The 20,290-nt window shown below is 41.6% G+C and overlaps 1 protein-coding gene across 4 annotated transcripts in view; it reads left to right on the forward strand.

Moving 5' to 3' along the window:
* Positions 1–20,290, forward strand: part of kif13a (kinesin family member 13A) — a 322,598-nt gene that overhangs the window by 134,096 nt on the left and 168,212 nt on the right. For all 4 annotated transcript variants that reach the window (XR_007249645.2, XM_048552226.2, XM_048552242.2 and 1 more), the window contains exons 3-4: positions 269–281; positions 3,694–3,754. Coding sequence is in view for 3 of the 4 variants with exons in the window: in XM_048552226.2 (XP_048408183.1) it covers positions 269–281; positions 3,694–3,754 (74 nt within the window). In the remaining variant the exon portion in view is untranslated. The remainder of the gene's footprint in view (positions 1–268; positions 282–3,693; positions 3,755–20,290) is intronic.

Genomic DNA, 20,290 nt, shown 5'->3' on the forward strand with positions numbered 1-20,290 from the left:
CAATTTCAAAAATGAGGTCACGTTAAGCTGGAATCCTGAACATACTGTCAAGTCCATATTGATTGAAATAATTTTCTGAGCTTGTGAGAAGGGATGTTGCTGGAAATTAAAACTAAACACCTAAGGGTGTGAAGTCTGGCAAATGTTCAGAAAATTGATGTTGTTTTCTTCTTTTCTTTTCCAAAAAATACCTACCATGTGATTGGTGATGGATCTATCGTCCTTCGCATCACTTTTCCCACTCTGTGGACTGATCTTACGTTTTCAGGAAAGGGCCTAAGGTATGTATGGTAACTTCTCTGGGTGAATTGATATTTACAGATTGCAAAGTTGTACACAGGCTGCAGAAGAATTGCTGCATTGTTTTTTAAATTTCATATGTAACTGGTACAATTCTGGACTTGACTCTGGTTGACCAAGTGGTAATATGTACTTCTGAAATATTTAACAAAATGCCTCAGATTCTGTATGAAAACTCTCTTGTGCAGTGATACTCAGTTGTTAGCATTGTTGCCTCACAGCGCCAGAAAAGTGGGTTCAATTCCAGTTTCTGGCAACTGTCGGTGTGGAGTTTGCACGTTCTCCCCATGTCGCTATGGGTTTCCTCTGGGTGCTCCAGTTTCCTCCCATAGTCCAGAGATGTGCAGGTTAGGTGTAATGGCCACAGGAAATATAGGGTTACAGGATGAAGGGAGGGGATGCTCTTTGGAGACTAAGCGTGGACTTGTTGGGCCAAATGGCCTGATTCCACACGAGTGGAGGTTCTGTGATTCTTAAATCAATATATTATTAATAATCTGAGAGAAAAATTAGATGAAACAAATTGAGGCCCCAGGAGCATAAGGACCAGTGTCAGCTTTGAGATAGCAAGTCCTGCAGTTGCTGGAATTAGCGATAAAGACAGTGTGGAGCCAGAGGAACACAGCAGCTCAGGCAGCATCAGAGGAGCAGGCAAGTTGATGTTTTGGGTGGGGACCCTTCTTCAGGTTTATTTTTATTTTGAAAGTTGGTGTAAGTACAGAAAACAGTGATCATTGATGATTTATGAAGTTCAAGTAGGTAGTGGTGTTCCTCAGGGTGACTGTTTTGTTTGATAGCATAAATTGATATTAGAATATAGAACAAAATTTGAAAACTTGCCCTTACTACCAATCGTGGATATGTGGCAAAAAATGAGAAAAGTAATGCTGCCCTGCAACAGTACATAGACCAGCTCTCAGAATGAACGGACGAAAGGAAAATACAGTGAAATAGGAGGTGATATTATGGTAAAAAGACTGGAGGCACAATATAAGCTTAATGGCACAGTTCGAGAATGTATCTAAGCATAGAAGGACTCTGGGATCTTTGAAGGTGGCAGGACATATTGAGTCTGTAGTTAGGAAAGTATATGGGATGTTGAATTTTAGAACTGGAGGTATTGAGTACAAAAACATGAAAATTCTACTCAACCTTCATAAAATGCTGATGAGGCAACAAGCAGTGTCACCTCCACTTCACTTCTCTTTGTTAAAATTTAGAGAGGACACGAGAGCCCAGGAGAAGGTGAATATTGCATTTACCAGAATAGTTCCTGGGGATAACCTTTTAGCTACAGGATTTGAATACAGAAACTGAAGTGGTTCTCCATGAGGCAAGGGAAATACTAGTGTCATTTGATAAAACGACTATAAGATTAGATGACGTAAACACAATTGAGTTGCATTAAATCATTTATTGTCATGTGTATTCAATATAAAATATAGTGAAAAACATGTTATGCATAGGCTCCATTCACATTAACTTAAAATTAAAACAAAAACATAACTTGGAGAGTCCAACTTTTCCTTCTCCGCTGCTACAGTCCTGCTCTGCACTAGACCATGTCTCGCTGCTGCCAGATTGCCAGTCCACTCAGAAGCGAGTACCGTTCCAGGCTTCGTAGGCCAGCCGGCTGACTCTGTAGCCGTACTGCCTCAGAAGATGCTGCTGCTGCTCTAGAACCCATCAAAATTGCCCTGCTCTTGGTTCCTAGTTGCTAATAATACAAGAAATAGGGGACATGTTTAAGGTTTTGGGAAAAGTGGGGGTGTGAGGATGAACTTCTTATGCACTGAGTAAACTTGCTATCTATGAGTATGGAATAGAGAATTATTTCAAATGAAAATTTTAATGATTCTTGTGGTTTGAGGTAGAATCGGTAAATTGGACTGACTGGCTAGGTCTGCAGAGAACTTCTGTGTGGCTGTAGTGCCAAAAAATTAGAGAAAACATCGAAAGAAATGACCACTCTTAATTTTAGCTGGTTTGTTAGTTTCCAGAATAACTGAACTCAGATGTTACATATTTTGATTTTTGTCTTCATTTATGTTGTGTGTGTATCCATCCTTTACTTTGCCTCGTCTTTTCTCCACTTTTTTCATTATCACTGTTGCAATGTGTGAATATTTCTTTTTCCCTCTCCTTTCTATTGCTCATTCTCACCCTCACAATAGCTGATTGTATTACTGTGCAATTATTCAGCCAAGCCCAAACTCTGGTCATTTCTGAATTCTGTTTTTATGTGATTCATTACATTGTGTTGGATTGCAATAAACAAAGTTCCTGCCTTCATAATGGATGAAGGTGGAAATTTTCAATGCTTAGTGTTGCAGTTAATATGTTGAGGCTGCATATTTTGCAGATAATTGCAGACTTAAAATAATACCACTTCATTGGTGGGGAAACCACACAGCTATATATTCAAGCTAGGAATCTTGAAACAGTCACTACAATTCTTTCCAACTCATTTCTTTTGGCAGCGATTCAAAATTAATGTTGAAAATTTCATGCTTTCTAAATCTATGCCTGTGGTAGCCTGTGACATGTCTTAGAGTGATTTCCCTTTTAAAATCTTTATCTGAGACATTATGTTGAGATGTATCATCTGTTTCTTTAAGTTGGACCTCTTGATTCTATTTAATGGACAAGCAGGAAATTTGATTAAAGTGATTATGGAGTTTGTTCCTCGCATTTGCAAACATCAAGTTGTTTTGATTCATTTGGTTAATTGTCCTTAATGGGACATTTCTTGTGCAGGTAGCCTAACATTTTCTGTCTAAAATAGCCCTTGTGTGAAGTAATTGAAGACACTTTTTTTGAGGTGATGAAGCTCATTACAAAGTATCAAAATGTAGAATAATCTACAGGCCATGGTATCTAAGGAATTCATCTGGTTCTGTCATAATTTTGTCATGTAGATTTTCTGTATCCTCCCCCAATCTCAAAGAAGTGTTTTTTAAGTTTTTGTTACATTGACATCCATCAAATATTTATGTCTGCTGCTGGGGATGTTCAGAGTTTTATTAGGTCAATTGTTAGCATTGATTGGCTAAGAAAATTTAAACATCTCCTATTCACACTCTACAATTCTTCATACAATATCTGAATTTATTGCCCACAGTGTACCTGTGCTTATGCTGAAAAACATCTTTTTAAAGAGCATATGACACTTCGCAATTTTCATACAAACTTATTGAATCGCTTTGGAAAGGCGGCTACATTGTTCATTTGTGCAAAATATTTTTCTTTTGTACTAAGAAATTAGGGTATTCTTAAAAAGTGCTGTTTGCAGAGAATGGAGAAGTTAAATGGAATTTTATTCAATATTCAGTTGCACGTTCTGTAATTATTACGCAGGATAATTAACTTTGAGCTTGACTTTCTTTTAAATAGGTGTTTGCTTTTGATCATTGTTTCTGGTCCATGGATGAAAGTAATAAAACGAAGTATGCAGGTGAGCCTTTTACAAATTGTGAAACAGTGTGGTACATTTATTGCATGTGTATTGGTATGTATGCATCTGGAACATCTGTGATAAGTTGTCAATTAATTGTTCAGAATTTTTGGATTTTGTTTTCACTTCACATTGTGAGTGTATCCTAGGAAATGCTGCCTAACTGAAGTAGTACTGGCAACTGTAAATTGAATTGGCTTTTAATTAGAGATCTCTTTAAATTTCCCAGAAATGTTTTAAACATGTGGATGGATTTGAATTTACTCGACACCACCGCCATTTAAATTTGTAAACTGGAGGTGACCTCTTTAGTTTTGCTTACTTGCCGCAACATGTGTGCCCATACACCCCTATCGTACACAGCTCCTTATTATAAAGTCCTAAAAATAGCTCCTAAGGAGCAGCTCAAGACTGTTCAACCATTTAATATGTTCTTGCCTAATCTCATGTTGGCCTCAATTTTACCTTTCTGCCCCCACCCCATAATTCTTCAACAGTTAGTAATTGAAAATCTGTTTGTCTCCTCAAATTTTATTCACTGTCCCAGTGACCACTGCTGCCTGGGGCAGAGAGTTCCACAGATTCACAACTCTTTGGGAGAAGTAATTCCTGCTCATCCCTGTTTTAAACTTGCCACTCCTAAGTGTAAAGCTATGACACCTAAATTATCCCACACAGGGAAACATCAGCTGTACATCCACTTTGTAAATCCCTCTTAGCATTTCTTACACCTCAATTGGATTGCTGTTTGAACTTATGAATTTCAGATACTATAGGCCTAAATTGCTCAATCTCTTTTCATAGAATTAATCTGGTTAATTTTCTTGGAACTACTTCTAATGCAGTTTCATCCTGTCAAGTAAAAGGAACAACATTGTATGTAGTACAAGAGATGGAGTCTCACCAATGCCTTGCATGGTTGCAACAAGACTTTGCTACTTTCATACACCATTCTTTTACCAATGAATGCCAATACCCATCTGCCCTCCTTTATTACTTAATGTACCTGCAAGACACTGAGATCCCGTTGCACCAAAGTATTTTGAAGTTTCTCTCCAATTAGATCCAAAGCTGACCAAATTGAATAACCTCTCATTTGACGTAGTTAAACTCCATTTACTAAATTTTGGCTCATTCACCTAACCTATTCACACCCATTTCTAAATTTCTTATTTCTTCATTGCAACTTATTCTCCCACCTATTTTAGTGTCTTTTGCAAATTTAGTTATAGTACATTCTATCCCTGCATCCAAGTTATTTGGTGAGGCGATGGCTGAATGGTATTATCAATAGACTGTTAATCCGGAAACTGAGCTAATGTTCTAGGGACCTGGGTTTGAATCCTGCCATGACACACGGTGGGATTTGAATTGAATAAAAAAATCTGGAATTTACTGATGACCATGAACCATTGTTTCTGTCGGGAAAACCCATCTGACTCTCGAAAGTCCTTCAGGGAAGGAAATCTGTCATCCTCGCCTGGTCGGGCCTGTATGTGACTCCAGATGCACAGCAACATGATTAACACTCAACTGCCCTCTGAAATGCCCTAGTGAGCTGTTCAGTTATATCAATTGCTACAAAGTCTGAACAAAGAAATGAAACTAGATAGACCACCTGATGGACCTAAACACAGAAAATACAGCAGCAGAGACAGCCCTGTTGACCCTGCAAAGTCCCCTACCAACATTTGGAGGCCATTGCCAGAATTGGAAGAGCTGCCTCACAGACTAGCCAAGGAACAGCCTGATGTTGTAATACTTGTGGAATCGTACCTCTCGTGCACTGTCCTAGCCACCACGATCACCATTGCTGGATATGTCCTGCCCGGTCGGCAGAACAGACCCAACAGAGGTGGAGGCAGTCGGGAAGGAGTTGCCTTGGGAGTCCTCCAACATTGTGTGTGTACCCATGAAGTCACATGGCTTAAAGTTAAACATGGGCAAGGTGACTTCGTACTGATTACAATGGGCCATCCTCCCCTGGCTGATGAATCAGTACTCCTCTATGTTGAACAACACTTGGAGGAAGCAGTGAGGGTGGCAAGGACACAAAATGTATTCTGGGTGGAGGATTTCAAGATCCACCACTTAGTCTTGGCAGCAGCACTGTTGATTGAGCTGGTCAGGCCCTAAAAGTCATAATGGCTACACTGAGTCTGTGACAGGTGGTGAGGGAACTAACTAGAGAGAAAAACGTACTTGACCTCATCCTTGCCAGTCTGCCAGCTGCAGATGCATCTGCCTATGACAGTGTTAATAAGAGTGATGCATCACATGGTCATTGTGGAGATGAATTCCTGCTTTCACAATGAGAATAACCTCCATTCTGTTGTGTGGCTGTATCACCATGCTGAATAGGACAGACTTCAAACAGATCTAGCAGCTCAAGACTGGGCATCCATAAGGTGCTGTGGGCCATCAACAGCAGTATTGTACTCTAGCACAACATGCAGCCTCATGGCCCAACATATTCCCCACTCAACGATGACCGTCAAGCAAGGAGATCAACCCCGGTTTAATGGAGAGTGCAGGAGGGCGTGCCAGGAGCAGCACCAGGGATACCTAAAAATGAGGTGCCAATCTGGTGAAGCTACCAAACAGGACTCTTTTTATGTTCAAAATAGCATAAACAGTAAGTGATTGACAGAGCTAAGTGATCTCGCAACTAATGGATCACCTCTAAGATCTGCAGTCCTGCCTCATCCAGTCCTGAATGGTGGTGGACAATTAAACAACCCACTTAAGGAGGAGGCAGCATCAATCTCTCCATCCTCAGTGATGGAAGAGCTCAACACATCAGACCAAAGGCAAGGCTGAAGCACTTGCAGAAATCTTCAGTCAGAAATGCTGAGTGGATGATACATCTTGGCCTCCTCCAGTGATTCTCAGCATCTCAGATACTAGTCTTCAAACATTTCAATTCCTTCTACCTGATATCCAGAAATAGCTGGAAGCACTGGTTACTGCAAAGGCTATGGGCCCTGACCAACATTTCCAGCAATACTGACATGTTCCAGAACTTGCTGCTCCCCTAGCCAAGCTGATCCAGTACCGTTACAATGCTGACTATGTAAAATTGCCCAGGTGTGTACAGTACGTAAAAAGCAGGACAAAACGCAACCCGACTAATTACGGCCCCAGCAGGCTTTTTGGTCATCAGTAAAGCAGTGAAAGGTGTCACTGACAGTTTTGCAAGCAACAACTGCTCAGCAATAATCTGTTAAATGATGTTCAATTTGGGTTCTGCAATGGCCATTCAGCTCCTTGCCTCATTTCAGCCTTGGTTCAAATATGGACAAAAGAGCTAACTTCCAGAGACGAGGTGAGAATGACAGCCCTTGATATCAAGACAACATTTGAACAAATATGACATCAAGGGGCCGTAGCACAACTGGAATCAGTGGGTATCGTGGCAAATTTTTTTGCTTGTTGGAGTCCTCACCTGGAAGTTAGGAAGATGGTTGAAGCTGTTAGACGTTGGTCATCTCAGCTCCAGGACATCTCTGCAGGTGTTTCTCAGAAGTGTCTTAGGCCCAAACATCATCAACTACTTCATCCATTGTAAGGTCAGAAGTGGGGATGTTTGCCGATGTTTGTGCAGTGTTCAGCACCATTTGTGACTCCTCAGATACTGAAGCAGTCCATCTCGAAATGCAACAAGATCTGGACAATATCCAGGCAAGGGCTGGTAAATGGCATTCATGCCTCACAAATGCCCGGCAAGGAACATCTCCAATATGAGACAATCCAGCCATCACCCCATGACATTCAGTGGTATTACCATCACTGAATTTCCCATTATCGAAACCTGGTGGTTTCCATTGACCAGAAACTCAACTGGACTTGCCACGTAATGAAGTGGCTGCAAGAGCAGGTCAGAGGCTAGAAACACTGCAGTGAGTAACTCACCCTCTGACTTACCAAACCCTATCCACCAACTGCAAGGCACAAGTCAGGAATGTGATGGAATGTTCCCCACTTGCCTGGATGGATGCAGCTCCAACAACACTCAAGAAGCTTGACAGCATCCAGGGCAAAGAAGCTCATTCAATTGTTAGATAATGCTTGCCCAGTTTATTTGTTTGTAAACTACTTATCGTAAAACCTAATGGACAGATTTCAACAAAACCTGTTGTAATAATAGGGTATGGTCCAAGGGTGATTTGATTAGATTGTTGGTGAAGTTCTGTTTGCAGAAATTGGTAAAGATTGACTTTAATTTCAAATGCCTGGTTGCTTCATGAAGTATAGAGGATTGTCTCAATTGCTGTTTTTTGAATATGTTACAACTCTGCTCACATTGATAACTTTCAGAACAGATGATTAGATGTGGAATGACAGGGCAGTGAGGTGGAAGCTCTTGATAAAAAGATTTCCATTTCCGGCTTTTATCTTCATGGTGTTAACCAAGAAGGAAAAAGCCTCAGGTAATGCATAATAATCTTGAGTTAACATATATCATCTTCACTCTTTTTACTTTTATATTTTGGTTTTCCAAAATCCACAGTATTTTGCTTTTGGTATTATTGTTTGATTGTGGATGTAATAAAAACACAAATGGGGATAGAGGTGTTTGAAAATAATATGCTTAGAATGCAGTGAAATTGAGCAGCAGAGTTGAGCTTCCAACATAGTTTCCTGGAAGAGCGAAATAACCAGACAAACCTAGAGCCTGTAATAGGAGAAATAATAATTTAGCTCATAGGCCCTCCCTTCAAGTTTTTATAACCAGCCCAACAGTGCACATGGAGCAGTTCTACAGATGACAAAATGGCCACACACACTGAAGTTGTATTATTTGTAGAGCATAACAGCAGAAAATTATTTTCTTCACGGTCCCTCCAAATGGTTTTCACTATTTTATGTGCACTCATTTTGCGCAGAAAAGTGATGTGTCCAGCTATGTCAGCAATTAATAATAAAGAATGTATGGAATATTAGTGATATATACTATTTTTATGACCTTTTGCAATCTTTTCGCGTACAACTTATGCCTTTATGATCTGCGTCTTGGTAGAAAGAAACTCATCTTTGGAAGTACAACCATTGCTGAAAATAATTAGTTCACGAAAGGAATCAGCCCAGTAATACTTATAAAATAATCAGCTGTTATCGGGGAAAGCTATCTGTTTTATACTGCTCGAGTTATGTGGGATTAATTGTTTTTTTTTGTCCTCCTTGTAGCTTGAGACATAACTAGAAATAATAAAATCTTCTTACAGCTGCATGTTTTTTAAGTTGTTTTTGTTAGTTGAGAAGCATTGTTCTGAGGGCATTTTTTGGGAAATGTGAAAAGACTTCCACTTCTGAAGAAAAAAAGTGTTTGGTTTAAGGGTAGTTTGATCTTTTTGAGTTAAGGAATAGTGATACTATCCAGTGTGTCACTGTCTTAGTTTGGATTTAAAACAGGATCACTCCAAAAAAGGACAGGAATGTGCAGCTGCAGTCTGATTGGTGAGCCTATATTTAAAATGGTGACTGTGTTTGTAGTTCCAGCCTATTTGTGAAACTTCAGCATTCCCTATAGTTCGTTCCTGCATTTTTATTTATTAATAATTGGCTGTTATGTACAATTAATCAATGCCAATCCTAATCCCTTGCTGTCATATTCAGTTGTCAGCTGTGTGGCACCAGCTATTCGGTGCTAACCATGACTACTAAACTGCAGGAAGTGCTCTCAGCATGAACAGCTGGAGGTGATCAGTTGCCTCATTTTAAAAGTATTTGAATTGATCCATCAAAAGACTAAAGAAACTAGATACTTGAAGTAAAAAATAAAGTTGGTGGACAGCATAGCAGGCCAGTCAGTACCTGAAAATGATAAAGCATGTTCCAGATGGAAACCCTGTATCTGCAGCCGTTCATAAACTTAGTATGTGTAAGGAAGGTTTTCTAGGTATTGGTCGTGTTACTTGAGCAAATTTGATTTATTCCTACGTCATAACATCTGTTTTTGTATAATCCCCTACCTATCTGAAATTATCAGTAATTTCTGTTGCTCGTTTGAAACTCTGTTCCTTTGTTTTTTTTACAATTTTCTCATTCCTTCCTCTCTCTTTTGATCTTTCCTATTTTGTTACCTTGTTCTTCTCCATGCTGACCGGTATTGCGTATACTTCCATGAGGGCCAGTTGCCGCCCATTAGATTATGTGGGAAAGGTGCTACTTTGCAGTGATTTTTAACAAGTTTGATAACCATGATATCATAGCTGATCCTGACCTCATTCATTGCTATTAGGCAACAGCAATATGAATCAGGAATGGAAGCCTTTTCGCTTTTTTTAAGTACTCTATTTCCGTCTTCTCTGGCATTCAGACCAAATTTATTCCCGTTTGTACTGGAGCAGAAGGAGGCTGTTTGGCCTATCGTGTCTGCATTGCCTTTCTGAGCATTTAACTTGGTGTCCTTTCCCCTTAAAGCTGGACGTTGGATAAATATCTGATCAGAAACAATGCCGTCTTCAACATCTCAATTGAGCCTGCCTGCATATCCTTCTGGAATGTCCTAAATGTTCACTGTGAGAAAAAGTTTTCTTCCCCTGTTCTCACATTTACTACTTTTGTAAAATACTTCAAAAGTGTTCCCTTCGTATCTTGATCTGCTTACAAATGGCGACAGTTTCTCTCCATCCACTCTGTCCAGATCACCAAGATTTTGAAAACTCCAATAAATCTTCAATTATCCTGCTCTCCTCCAAGGAAAACACAGTCTCAACTTCTCCAATATTTCCTCATCCCCGGTGTCCTTATTGTAAGAACTCTTCATAAAATTATAAAATCATAGAGTACAGAAAAGGCTCTTTGGACCATTGAGGCTGTATCACCAAAAATACACTTTTAGTCCCACTCTCCTGCATTTGGCCCACTGCTTTGAATGTTTGGACATTTCAAGTGCTTCTCCAAGTACTTTTTAAAGACTGAGAGCTTCCATGCTTCAACCTCCCTCCCAGGCAGTGCATTCCAGATTTGAACTACCCTCTGGGTAGAAATGTTTTTCCTTAAATACCCCTATACCCCCTGCTTTGCTGTTGAAAATTATGTTCCCGTGTTATTGACCCTTTGAATGAGGGGAATGGCTACTTTCTGTTCAACCATTCATCCTCTTCTGCATGCTCCACTGCATTCACATTTATCCTAAGGTGTAGTGCCCAGAACTGTGCACAGTACTCTAGCAGAAGACTAACCAGTACTTTACATAAATTTAGCATAACCTTTCACTCTATGCTCCTATCAGTAGAACAAAGAATACTCTGTTTTATTAACAGCTCACTTTACCTGCTCAGCTATCTTTAATGACTTGTGTAGAACTAGTGTCTTTGCTCCTGCATTGCTTTAGAATAATACCTTCGCTTTCACTGTCTCTCTATGTTCTTTGTACCACTTCACACTTCACCTGTCACCTTTCTGCCCACTCTCCAACCTTTCAATGTCATTTCAAGTTATTTGCTCTCCTCACAATTTAGTTTTCTCAAGTTTTGTCATCTGCAAGCTTTGAAATTGTTTCTTGCGCATCAAGATCTAGATCAGTTATATCTTCAGACAAGCAAAGGTAAAAAAAACTTTAACTGTAAAGAACTGTACTGCAACCTCCTTCTAGCCTGAAAAGTACCAATTAATCATCAATTTCTGTTTCTTATCCCTTTTAGCCAATTTTGTATCCAGTTGTGTCTGTTCCTTGCATTCCATGATTTATAACGCTTGAGTCTATTATGTGGCATGGTATCCATGTCAACAACTTTCCCTTCTTCATGCCTGTCTGTTCCTGCTTCAGAAAAAACTGCAACATGCTTAGGCAGATATTGTTTTCCCTGCAACAAATAAACGTTGATTCTGCTGAATTGATCCACATTTTTCCATAGGGACTGTTAATTCTATCCCACTTAATTGTTTTTGGAAGCATCCTTAACATCAAAATGACTGGTCTATAATTGCTCGCCTGATCCTTGCAATCTTTTTTGAACAAGGAAGTAATGGCTTCTATTTCTTCAGCCCTCTGGCACTATTCCAAATCCTCGATAGATTGCTTGTGCCTCTGCAGTTTTCACTCATCCTGAATTATCCTTGGACGAATCATATTGCTACCAGTGCTAACAGCTTATCCCATACCACCACCTTACCAATTTTAAACACTTCTATTGACCTGAGTTTTACCTCGTCATCATAGCCTGGGAAGCAAGGGTAATGACCCTTTCTGGAGAAGGGTGCCAACCTGACATGTCAAATTTCCTGCTCCTCTGATGCTGCTGGCTTGCTGTGTTCATTATGTGTAAACCCCTTTTTTGGTTGCTGTTAGGTCCCATGCCGCCTTTTAATACTATTTTACGGTTATGATGATACTGTGCCTTTTAAGAAATGTTCTGTCCTGTTTCTCTTGTCAGGCACCCATGGCGCTGACATGTCTACTTTGGGAACAGTGGGTAGACAGCTTTGAGCTCCTGGAGTGATTTTTGTGTTTGAATTACATGAGAATATGAATGGGTGGAGTCAGGCTGACAGACCCAGGGTTTCAGTTTTGCTTTCAGTCGGGTCTTCTGGAGTTGAAGCTGATAGATACAGCTTTCTCTTTGCAGGAGAAAAAAGTTTGAGTTCTGTCTCTGCTGCTAGATTGTTTCTTCCAGTGTTCCTTTCTCCTGGACTGGAGATAGCACATGAGGAAAAACTTGTTCTGCTGAATTTGCCTTTGCCAAGGGTGTGTTTGTGGGATTCTGCTATATTGAACATTTAATGATTAGTAATTATATTTTAAGTGTTTCAGTGGACTTAAAGTTATGCTAATTCTTTTTCTGTTGGTAATTTAACTGAGTTGAATGGATCATGTAATAAAATGTGAGGCTGGATGAACACAGCAGGCCAAGCAGCATCTCAGGAGCACAAAAGCTGACGTTTCGGGCCTAGACCCTTCATCAGAGGGTCACCTCTGATGAAGGGTCTAGGCCCGAAACGTCAGCTTTTGTGCTCCTGAGATGCTGCTTGGCCTGCTGTGTTCATCCAGCCTCACATTTTATTATCTTGGAATTCTCCAGCATCTGCAGTTACCATTATCTCTGAATGGATCATTTGTTCTGTTTAAAGCCAAATAGTGGGCCAATTGAATCAAATCTGAAGCACAGCACTGTCCATTTGCCTTTGATTAAGATAAAAGTTAAGGTCTTGACTATCTCTTTGACATATATTAAGGGGCTTGGTTTACCCCACAACACAATTGATGTGCTAACAGAATACTTTGGCAGCTAACATAAAACAAAATCCCAGCCTTTTTACATGATGATTGGTCTTTTGCATATGGTGTTTGCTTTTCACCTGTCTCCTAAACTAGCTGTATTCAGCTTGGTTCTTAACTATATGTGCTAATTGACACTAGTCATAATCATCTTTTCTTCTTTAACTTGATTTCCATTTCTTTTATCATCCAGGGAACTCTGGATTTGTTTTTCCTACCTTCCCCCTTTGAAGGAATATACCTTGACAGTGTTGGAACCTTCTCTTTGGTAACCCATTATTCAGATACTGTTTTTCCCATCACCTTTTTGGTTTCAGTCTATCTGGTTCAGCTCTATTACACCATTGATTATTCTTGTGCTACATTGACCAATGTTATTTTTGACTGAATGTGGCCAGAATGTTGAGTATAGGAATTGGAACATCACATGTCTGTACAGAAATTGGGGAGGCCACTTTTAGAATACTGCATACATTCTGATTGCCCTTCTGTAGGAAGGAAGATGTTAAACTTGAGAGATGCAGAAAAAAGATCATAAGGACATTGCCTGAACTGGAGGATTTGAGTTACAGGGAGAGCTTAGAGGTTGGGGGGGATGACCTTCTAGAGGTTTATAAAATCATGAGAGGCATGGATAAGGTGAATAGCCAAGATCTTTATCTTAAGCTGGGGAAGCCCCACGCTAGAGGGTATAGGTTTAAGGTGACAGGATAAAGATTAAAAAAAGACCTGCGAGGTAATCTGTTTGTGCAGAAGATGGTGTGCATATGGAATGAGCTGCCACAAGAGGTGGTGGAGGCTGGTATAATTACAACATTTAAAAGGCATCTAGACAGGTACATGAATAGGAAGAGTTGAGAGAGATATGGGCCAAATGCTGGAAAATGGGACTGTGGTTTTTGGATTATGTATTTTTCTTATTTGTATCTATAAGATAGAAAACATGGTACAACATGTGAACAGAGATAATGGGGACTGCAGATGCTGGGGAATCCAAGATAACAAAGTGTGAAGTTGGATGAACACGGCAGGCCAAGCAGCATCTCAGGAGCACAGAAGCTGACGTTTCGGGCCCAGACCCCCCCTCCATCAGAGAGCGGGATGGGGAGAGGGTTCTGAAATAAATAGGGAGAGAGTGGGAGGCGGACTGAAGGTGGAGAGGAGGGGATAGGTCAGTCTGGGGAGGACGGACAGGTCAAGGAGGCGGGATGAGGTTGGTAGGTGGGAAATGGAAGTGCGGCTTGAGTGGGAGGAGGGGATAGGTAAGAGGCAGGGACGAGCTGGGCTGGCTTTGGGATGCAGTGGGGGAGGGGGAGATTTTGAAGCTTGTGAAGTCCACATTGATACCATTGGGCTGCAGGGCTCCCAAGCGGAATATGAGTTGCTGTTCCTGCAACCTTCGGGTGGCATCATTGTGGCACTGCAGGAGGCCATGGACATGTCATCTAAGGAATGGGAGGTGGAGTTAAAATGGTTCGCGACTGGGAGATGCAGTTGTTTATTCCGAACTGAGCGGAGGTGTTCTGCAAAGTGGTCCCCAAGCCTCCGCTTGGTTTCCCCAATGTAGAGGTAGCCACACCGGGTACAATGGATACAGTATACTACATTGGCAGATTTGCGGGTGAACAACTGCTTAATATGGAAAGTCATCTTGGGGCCTGGGATGGGGGTGAGGAACTCAAGGCGCACCTCCATTTCCCACCTACTAACCTCATCCCGCCTCCTTGACCTGTCCATCCTCCCTGGACTGACCTATCCCCTCCTCACCTCCCCACCTATACTCTCCTCTCCACCTGTCTTCTCCTTTATCCATCTTCAGTCCTCCCCCCCCCCACCTCCCTATTTATTTCAGAACCATCTCCCCATCCCCCTTTCTGATGAAGGGTCTGGGCCCGAAATGTCAACTTTTGTGCTCCTGAGATGCTGCTTGGCCTGCTGTGTTCATCCAGCTTCACACTTTGTTATCTTGCAACATGTGAACATCTGGTTTCTTTTCTATTAGTTTAATAAGATAATACCAGTTGTTTAAAAACATCACAGTACTTAAATTGTCTTAAAATTATTGTAAAATTGAACCCAGGAGATCAACGCGATGATGATTCATAGTTATTTTAACTTGAAATGGATGTGATAATCATCTTTAATTTCAAGCAGATTCTTTATCATTTTCGCATACTGGTAAGTTATATGAATGATAGCCAATGGATTACAGTTATACTCTATTTAATTAAAACATTGGCTCATGTCTTCCATTCAGAAAAGATGTTAACTTTCTGCTGAAAAGTAACATCCTATAAATTACAGGATGAAATAAAGTTGAGGTTTTTAATATTTAATATTTTGTATTTAATTTAAATTTACTTTTAATTCCTGCAGATGGCCTACATTAGCTCTGTGTTAATCTAAGGAAGTTAACCATTTTGAAATTCATAATTTACTCAACCGGATTAATAACTTGGCAATATTTTTAAAATAGTATGCAATTAATATTTACACAGCCTGCACATTGGTAACATTTTAACAAATTTAAGATCCACAAAGTAGTCAGTGAAGCTATGACCGGTGTTAACTGTGCAAAGTATTGGTTTAATCTGTTTCAATGAACTGATACCACTGTTTTTAAAAGAAAAATTGATGTTCATGCCCTAGTCATTGTGTGCTTGGTTTATTTTAGCTTCAGTCACTTCTCATGTTTGCCACTTTAGTTGATACTCAGAGGACCTTTTTGTTTAAAGATATTTTCATATTGTTCCTCTATTGATAAAGACAGTCAATCTTTAGGTGTTAAGTGCAGTCTAGTCAACATTAACTCGTATCTAACTATTGGTCTTTGACTCAACAATACTGTGAATGAGACCAAAGGCTTTGTGCAACTGGTCCATAACTGATCACTGAGAGTCATTGAGAAGTAATTGCATTGGGTGGATTTCAGCATTTGCTGAGCTGAGGTATTTAACAGTAGAATTGTATGATAATGCTGCTGCGCTCCAGCACATGGCAACTTCAGCTCTCAGCTTGCTCCAGAGATTTTCCTTGTTGGTCAGCACCAAACCACATCTCAGCATATGATCCACAGACACCAGCAACATGCACACCTCATCCACAGACATTGACTCCTGACATTGGCAATCCCTAACAACCATCATGGCACCTTCGATCTATTGCAGGCCACTCAAGAAACACAGACTTGCATAACAGGGCACACCAACAATTAGCATTGAAAGGCTGCAGCAGGAACATTCTGTGTGCATGGGCATAGACCAGGCTGCTTCTTGGGGCTGCGCCTTTTTTCTCTTGATGTTTGTTCACTTAGCATCTACCTGCATGCTTGCATCATCTGTGCCTCACTTTATCTTGTGCTGTTCAGTGCAGGCAAACAACCAGATAACATACTGAAGAGAAGCTCTGTCATTTGCCAGCAGCTTGCATAGAAAATATGCTGTATGTGCAGCAAACCAGCAACTGTGTCTCCAAGTTTTAGTGAAGTACTCAATACTGTAGTCCAGGGAGGCACCTGTCAGTTGGCAAGTCCTGGCACAGCAAGTCAACAGCGGTCACCCATAATAGTCCAGGCTGCAGTCAGGCATTTGCATGTCGCGTTCTCAGTCAGGGGCTCTGTGTATTTGCAGTGCAGGGAGTGGGTCACTATCATTCCTGTGGCATCATAGTAGCTGGTCCAAAAGACAGGGCTACTGTGGTTGGCCAAGCCTGTGGGAGAGAATGATGGTAGGTGATGGAGTTGGTGTGGGGGGTACTGGGTGACAATTGATAAAGGAAAACACGATCTGCCAATGGCAAGTACAGTACAACATTGGATGGGAAGAGGCTTATATGGGTGCGGGGTGCAGTTCTTCCGTGTTCAGGAGTATGTGCCTTCAAAGTTGACGTGAGACAGTATATGACCACACTTGCCATGGTCACCTCATACGCCACAGACTGGGAAAGAATTGTGCAGTCTCATGTTGACTGTATGTGTGGACACATTGGGAGGTCTGAGGCCTATAAGGCTTATGGGCAGGGATACATTGAAGAGATTCTAAGAAAGGGTCATTCAACCTGAAAAGCTAACTCTGATTTTTCTCCATAGATCCTTCCAGACTTGCTGTGCTTTTCCAGCAATTTTTGTTGTTTCTAGTTTGAAGGGGTTTTGGATGTTTGCGGGGTCTACCAACATTTAGAAGTGGAGGCTTCTAGCCCACTGGCCAAAGAATGAGCGCTGTTACCTTCCATCATGCTGGAAATGAAAAGTGCATAATCGAGAAGAAACATGACCATAGTGGGAGTGGGTTGGATAAGTATTTCAACCTGTTAGATAAGTGGCTGAACGACCAATTGGCATGAGGATATGTAAAAGAAAATGGTGTTACATTCCAACTCCTACAACGTACAGGACCTGCAAAATCCTTAATCCCTGGCCATTCTAATGCATTGACCTCCTGCTTATTGCCTACCTGCCTGGCCCCCACATTGATTACCACCTCATTCACACCATCAATTTTGGGGACACCTGGAAATAATAATAATGTTGTAGGAAGAGGGCTGTGGTTTCAGCAACACCGATTGCCCTGTCAATGTCTTGGTTACCTTGCTTCCAGATGCTGTAGCAGGCTCACAACTCAAACATTGTCCCCTGGTATGTCCTTTGTGGCTGTGAAGTCATGCCTCATGCTGGAACATTTACATTCAGGGCTGCACATAGGGACAAACCATTAGATGCAGGGTCAAAACAGTGTCATTTATGTTGTATTGCCACCTGTCCCACCAAAGCGCTCAAGATTTGCTACAGATTCCCCCTATAGCCTCTTAGTTATCATCTAGCTGTGTGGCTAAGATGGAGGGAGTGTGCTCAGCAGTGGAGCCCATTGGCCCAGGAGGTTTGCTCAGGAGATTCTGGAGGCATTTGTGCTCAGAAGTTCCAGAATTGTTGAAAGTCATCTTATCAGAATTGAACCTCCCTCAGCAATAACCTCTGAGGGTTGGAGGAGAATAGTCAGAGTGGAGGTGGAGGGCCTGGTGTTCTCTCGAGTGCTCTGAGTAGAGACGTCTAAAGACCTATGTTACGTTCCTCCTCTGACCGGCTGCCTCCTGGCACTGCTTTGTCACTTTGTGAGGAGTGGGCACATGGCATGTTCCCCAGGTACCCTGTCCGCTTGTTACTGTGCCTTTAGTGCAGAAGACTGATAGCCGGGGTGATGGTGTGTAGTTGTATCTGTTTCTCCAGCAGACTTTGAAGGTGCTGGACCTGGCTGTCCTTGGTAATTGCCAAGGTGTCTGTGGAGGCAGCCGGACGATTCCATGATGTGTTGCACTGATGCAGCTTCTGGGCAATGAGAGCCATTGTGTGCTACGTACCTGTGTGTTGCTCCTGTTCCTCCCTTGCCCATATTGATGAAGTCCTTGATTGACACTGCAGAGTCCTCTCCTGCCTGGGGTTGAGCAGGTGCCTCTTTTGGTGGACTGTTTTGTCCTTGGGGAAAAAGGAGTCTCACAGCCAATGGTAAGAAGTGGTGTATAATGAATGAAATAGTGAGGTTCATGTGCGAGTTGTTGCAGATTCAAGAGGGTTCAGCATCCTTGCAGGTCCCAGTTTTCATCTAAGAGACCAGGATTCTATCATTGTAGAGGATGATGAGCCTAATTCTGGGCACTCCTTCACGTATATGGATGCTTTCTGCCCTGTTCTATGGGCTGTCTTCTGCTACAATGAGAGAAAGGGAAGAATTTAGTGAAATGGAAGTGGATAGCATAGCTGTTAGTGCCACCATCCCAGTACCCAAAACCATTCAAGTTGCATGACCTCTGCTTCCTACTCGGTTGCTTGGGATATCTTCGCACCTGGATATGTCCCGCTTTCTATTTATCTGTTTAGGTTTCCTTGGGTTGGTGATGCCATTTCCTGCGTTGGTGATGTCACCAACCCAAGGAAACCTAAACAGATAAATAGAAAGCGGGACATAACACCAGCGCTTCGTCGGAGGCTCACTGATGATGTTACCTAGAATGGTGATGAAACGTCTGAAAACTAACCTAACAGCTCAGCGAGCAATGGATGCTAAGTCTCAGCCCGTCCAATCCTGAATGTATTCCAGATTGATCGTGTTCCTGTTTGCTTTCACGTGCTCTCACTGTGTGTGTGTGTGTGTGTGTGTGTGTGTGTGTGTGTGTGTGTGCGCACATGCGTACTTCTGTACTTTACTATCTGTCCCAAATCATGAGATCAGAGCGGGTATACACGATCAAGTACAATCACGGCTGACCTTGGCACTTTGCATCCTGCTGCCCGTTTTTCTTTATTCCCTGAGAGGCCCAAAATCTTTGTTTGAGTATTGAATTTATCTCTTGGTGAAACATTCACACCCCTCTGGTGGCAAATTCTAAATATTCATTACCTTTTGTGAAGCAGTTTCTCCTCTTAATTTCTTTACTCCACACAATCAGTCTACAATCCAGAGACTCTGCCAGTTTAAATTTTGCAACCAGTGGAAACAGTCTCACTGTGTACACCATTTCAAACCACTTCAGAATCTAGTATGTTTCAATTAGGTTATCTTTTGTACTGCTAATTATCAGAGAATACAGACTGAATTTACTCACTTCTCGTCCTAGTGTAAACATTCTCACCCCAGGAACCAATCCATTGAGTCTTCACTGCGCTGCTTCCAATGCAAATGTATGCTCAAATATAGAGACCAAGACTGTGCGCATATTCCAGGTATGGCCATGCCAAAGGCCTGTGCAATTGTTGCAAGGCTTGATTCCGTACACCAATTGCCTTTCAATTGAAGGCACGGTCTACTTAATTCCCTAATTGCTTGTTCTGTTTGCATGTTAACTTTGGGGTGCAGCATGATTGTACTGTGGTTCATACTACTGCCTCACAGCACCATAGATTTGATTCCAGCCTTGAGGGTGCGTCTTGTATGTGGTGTTTGTGCATTCTCCCTGAGACTTGTTGCTCCGGTTTCCTCCCATAGACCAAAGATGCGCAGGTTACATGGATTGGCCATGCTAAATTGCCCGGTAGTGTCCAGGGATGTGCAGGCTAGGTGGATTGTCCATGGTAAATGCAGAGTTACAAGGATAGGATGGGGTGTAAGTCTGGGAGACTAGATGGGTTGAATGACCTCTATCTGCACTGTAGGGATTGTGATTCTAATGTGTATATATACGTGATTCTCTTCAAACAGCAACAAGTTTCATGCCTTTCAGAGATATTGTGCTTTGCCTCATTGCAGCAGTGAATAACTTCACGCTTGCTTAGATTACGATCCATCTGCCGAAGTGCCTAAGCTATCTCTTTGTGGCCTCTCCGT

This window comes from Stegostoma tigrinum, chromosome 2, assembly GCF_030684315.1.
Source record: "Stegostoma tigrinum isolate sSteTig4 chromosome 2, sSteTig4.hap1, whole genome shotgun sequence".
NCBI classification, from domain to species: Eukaryota; Metazoa; Chordata; class Chondrichthyes; order Orectolobiformes; family Stegostomatidae; genus Stegostoma; species Stegostoma tigrinum.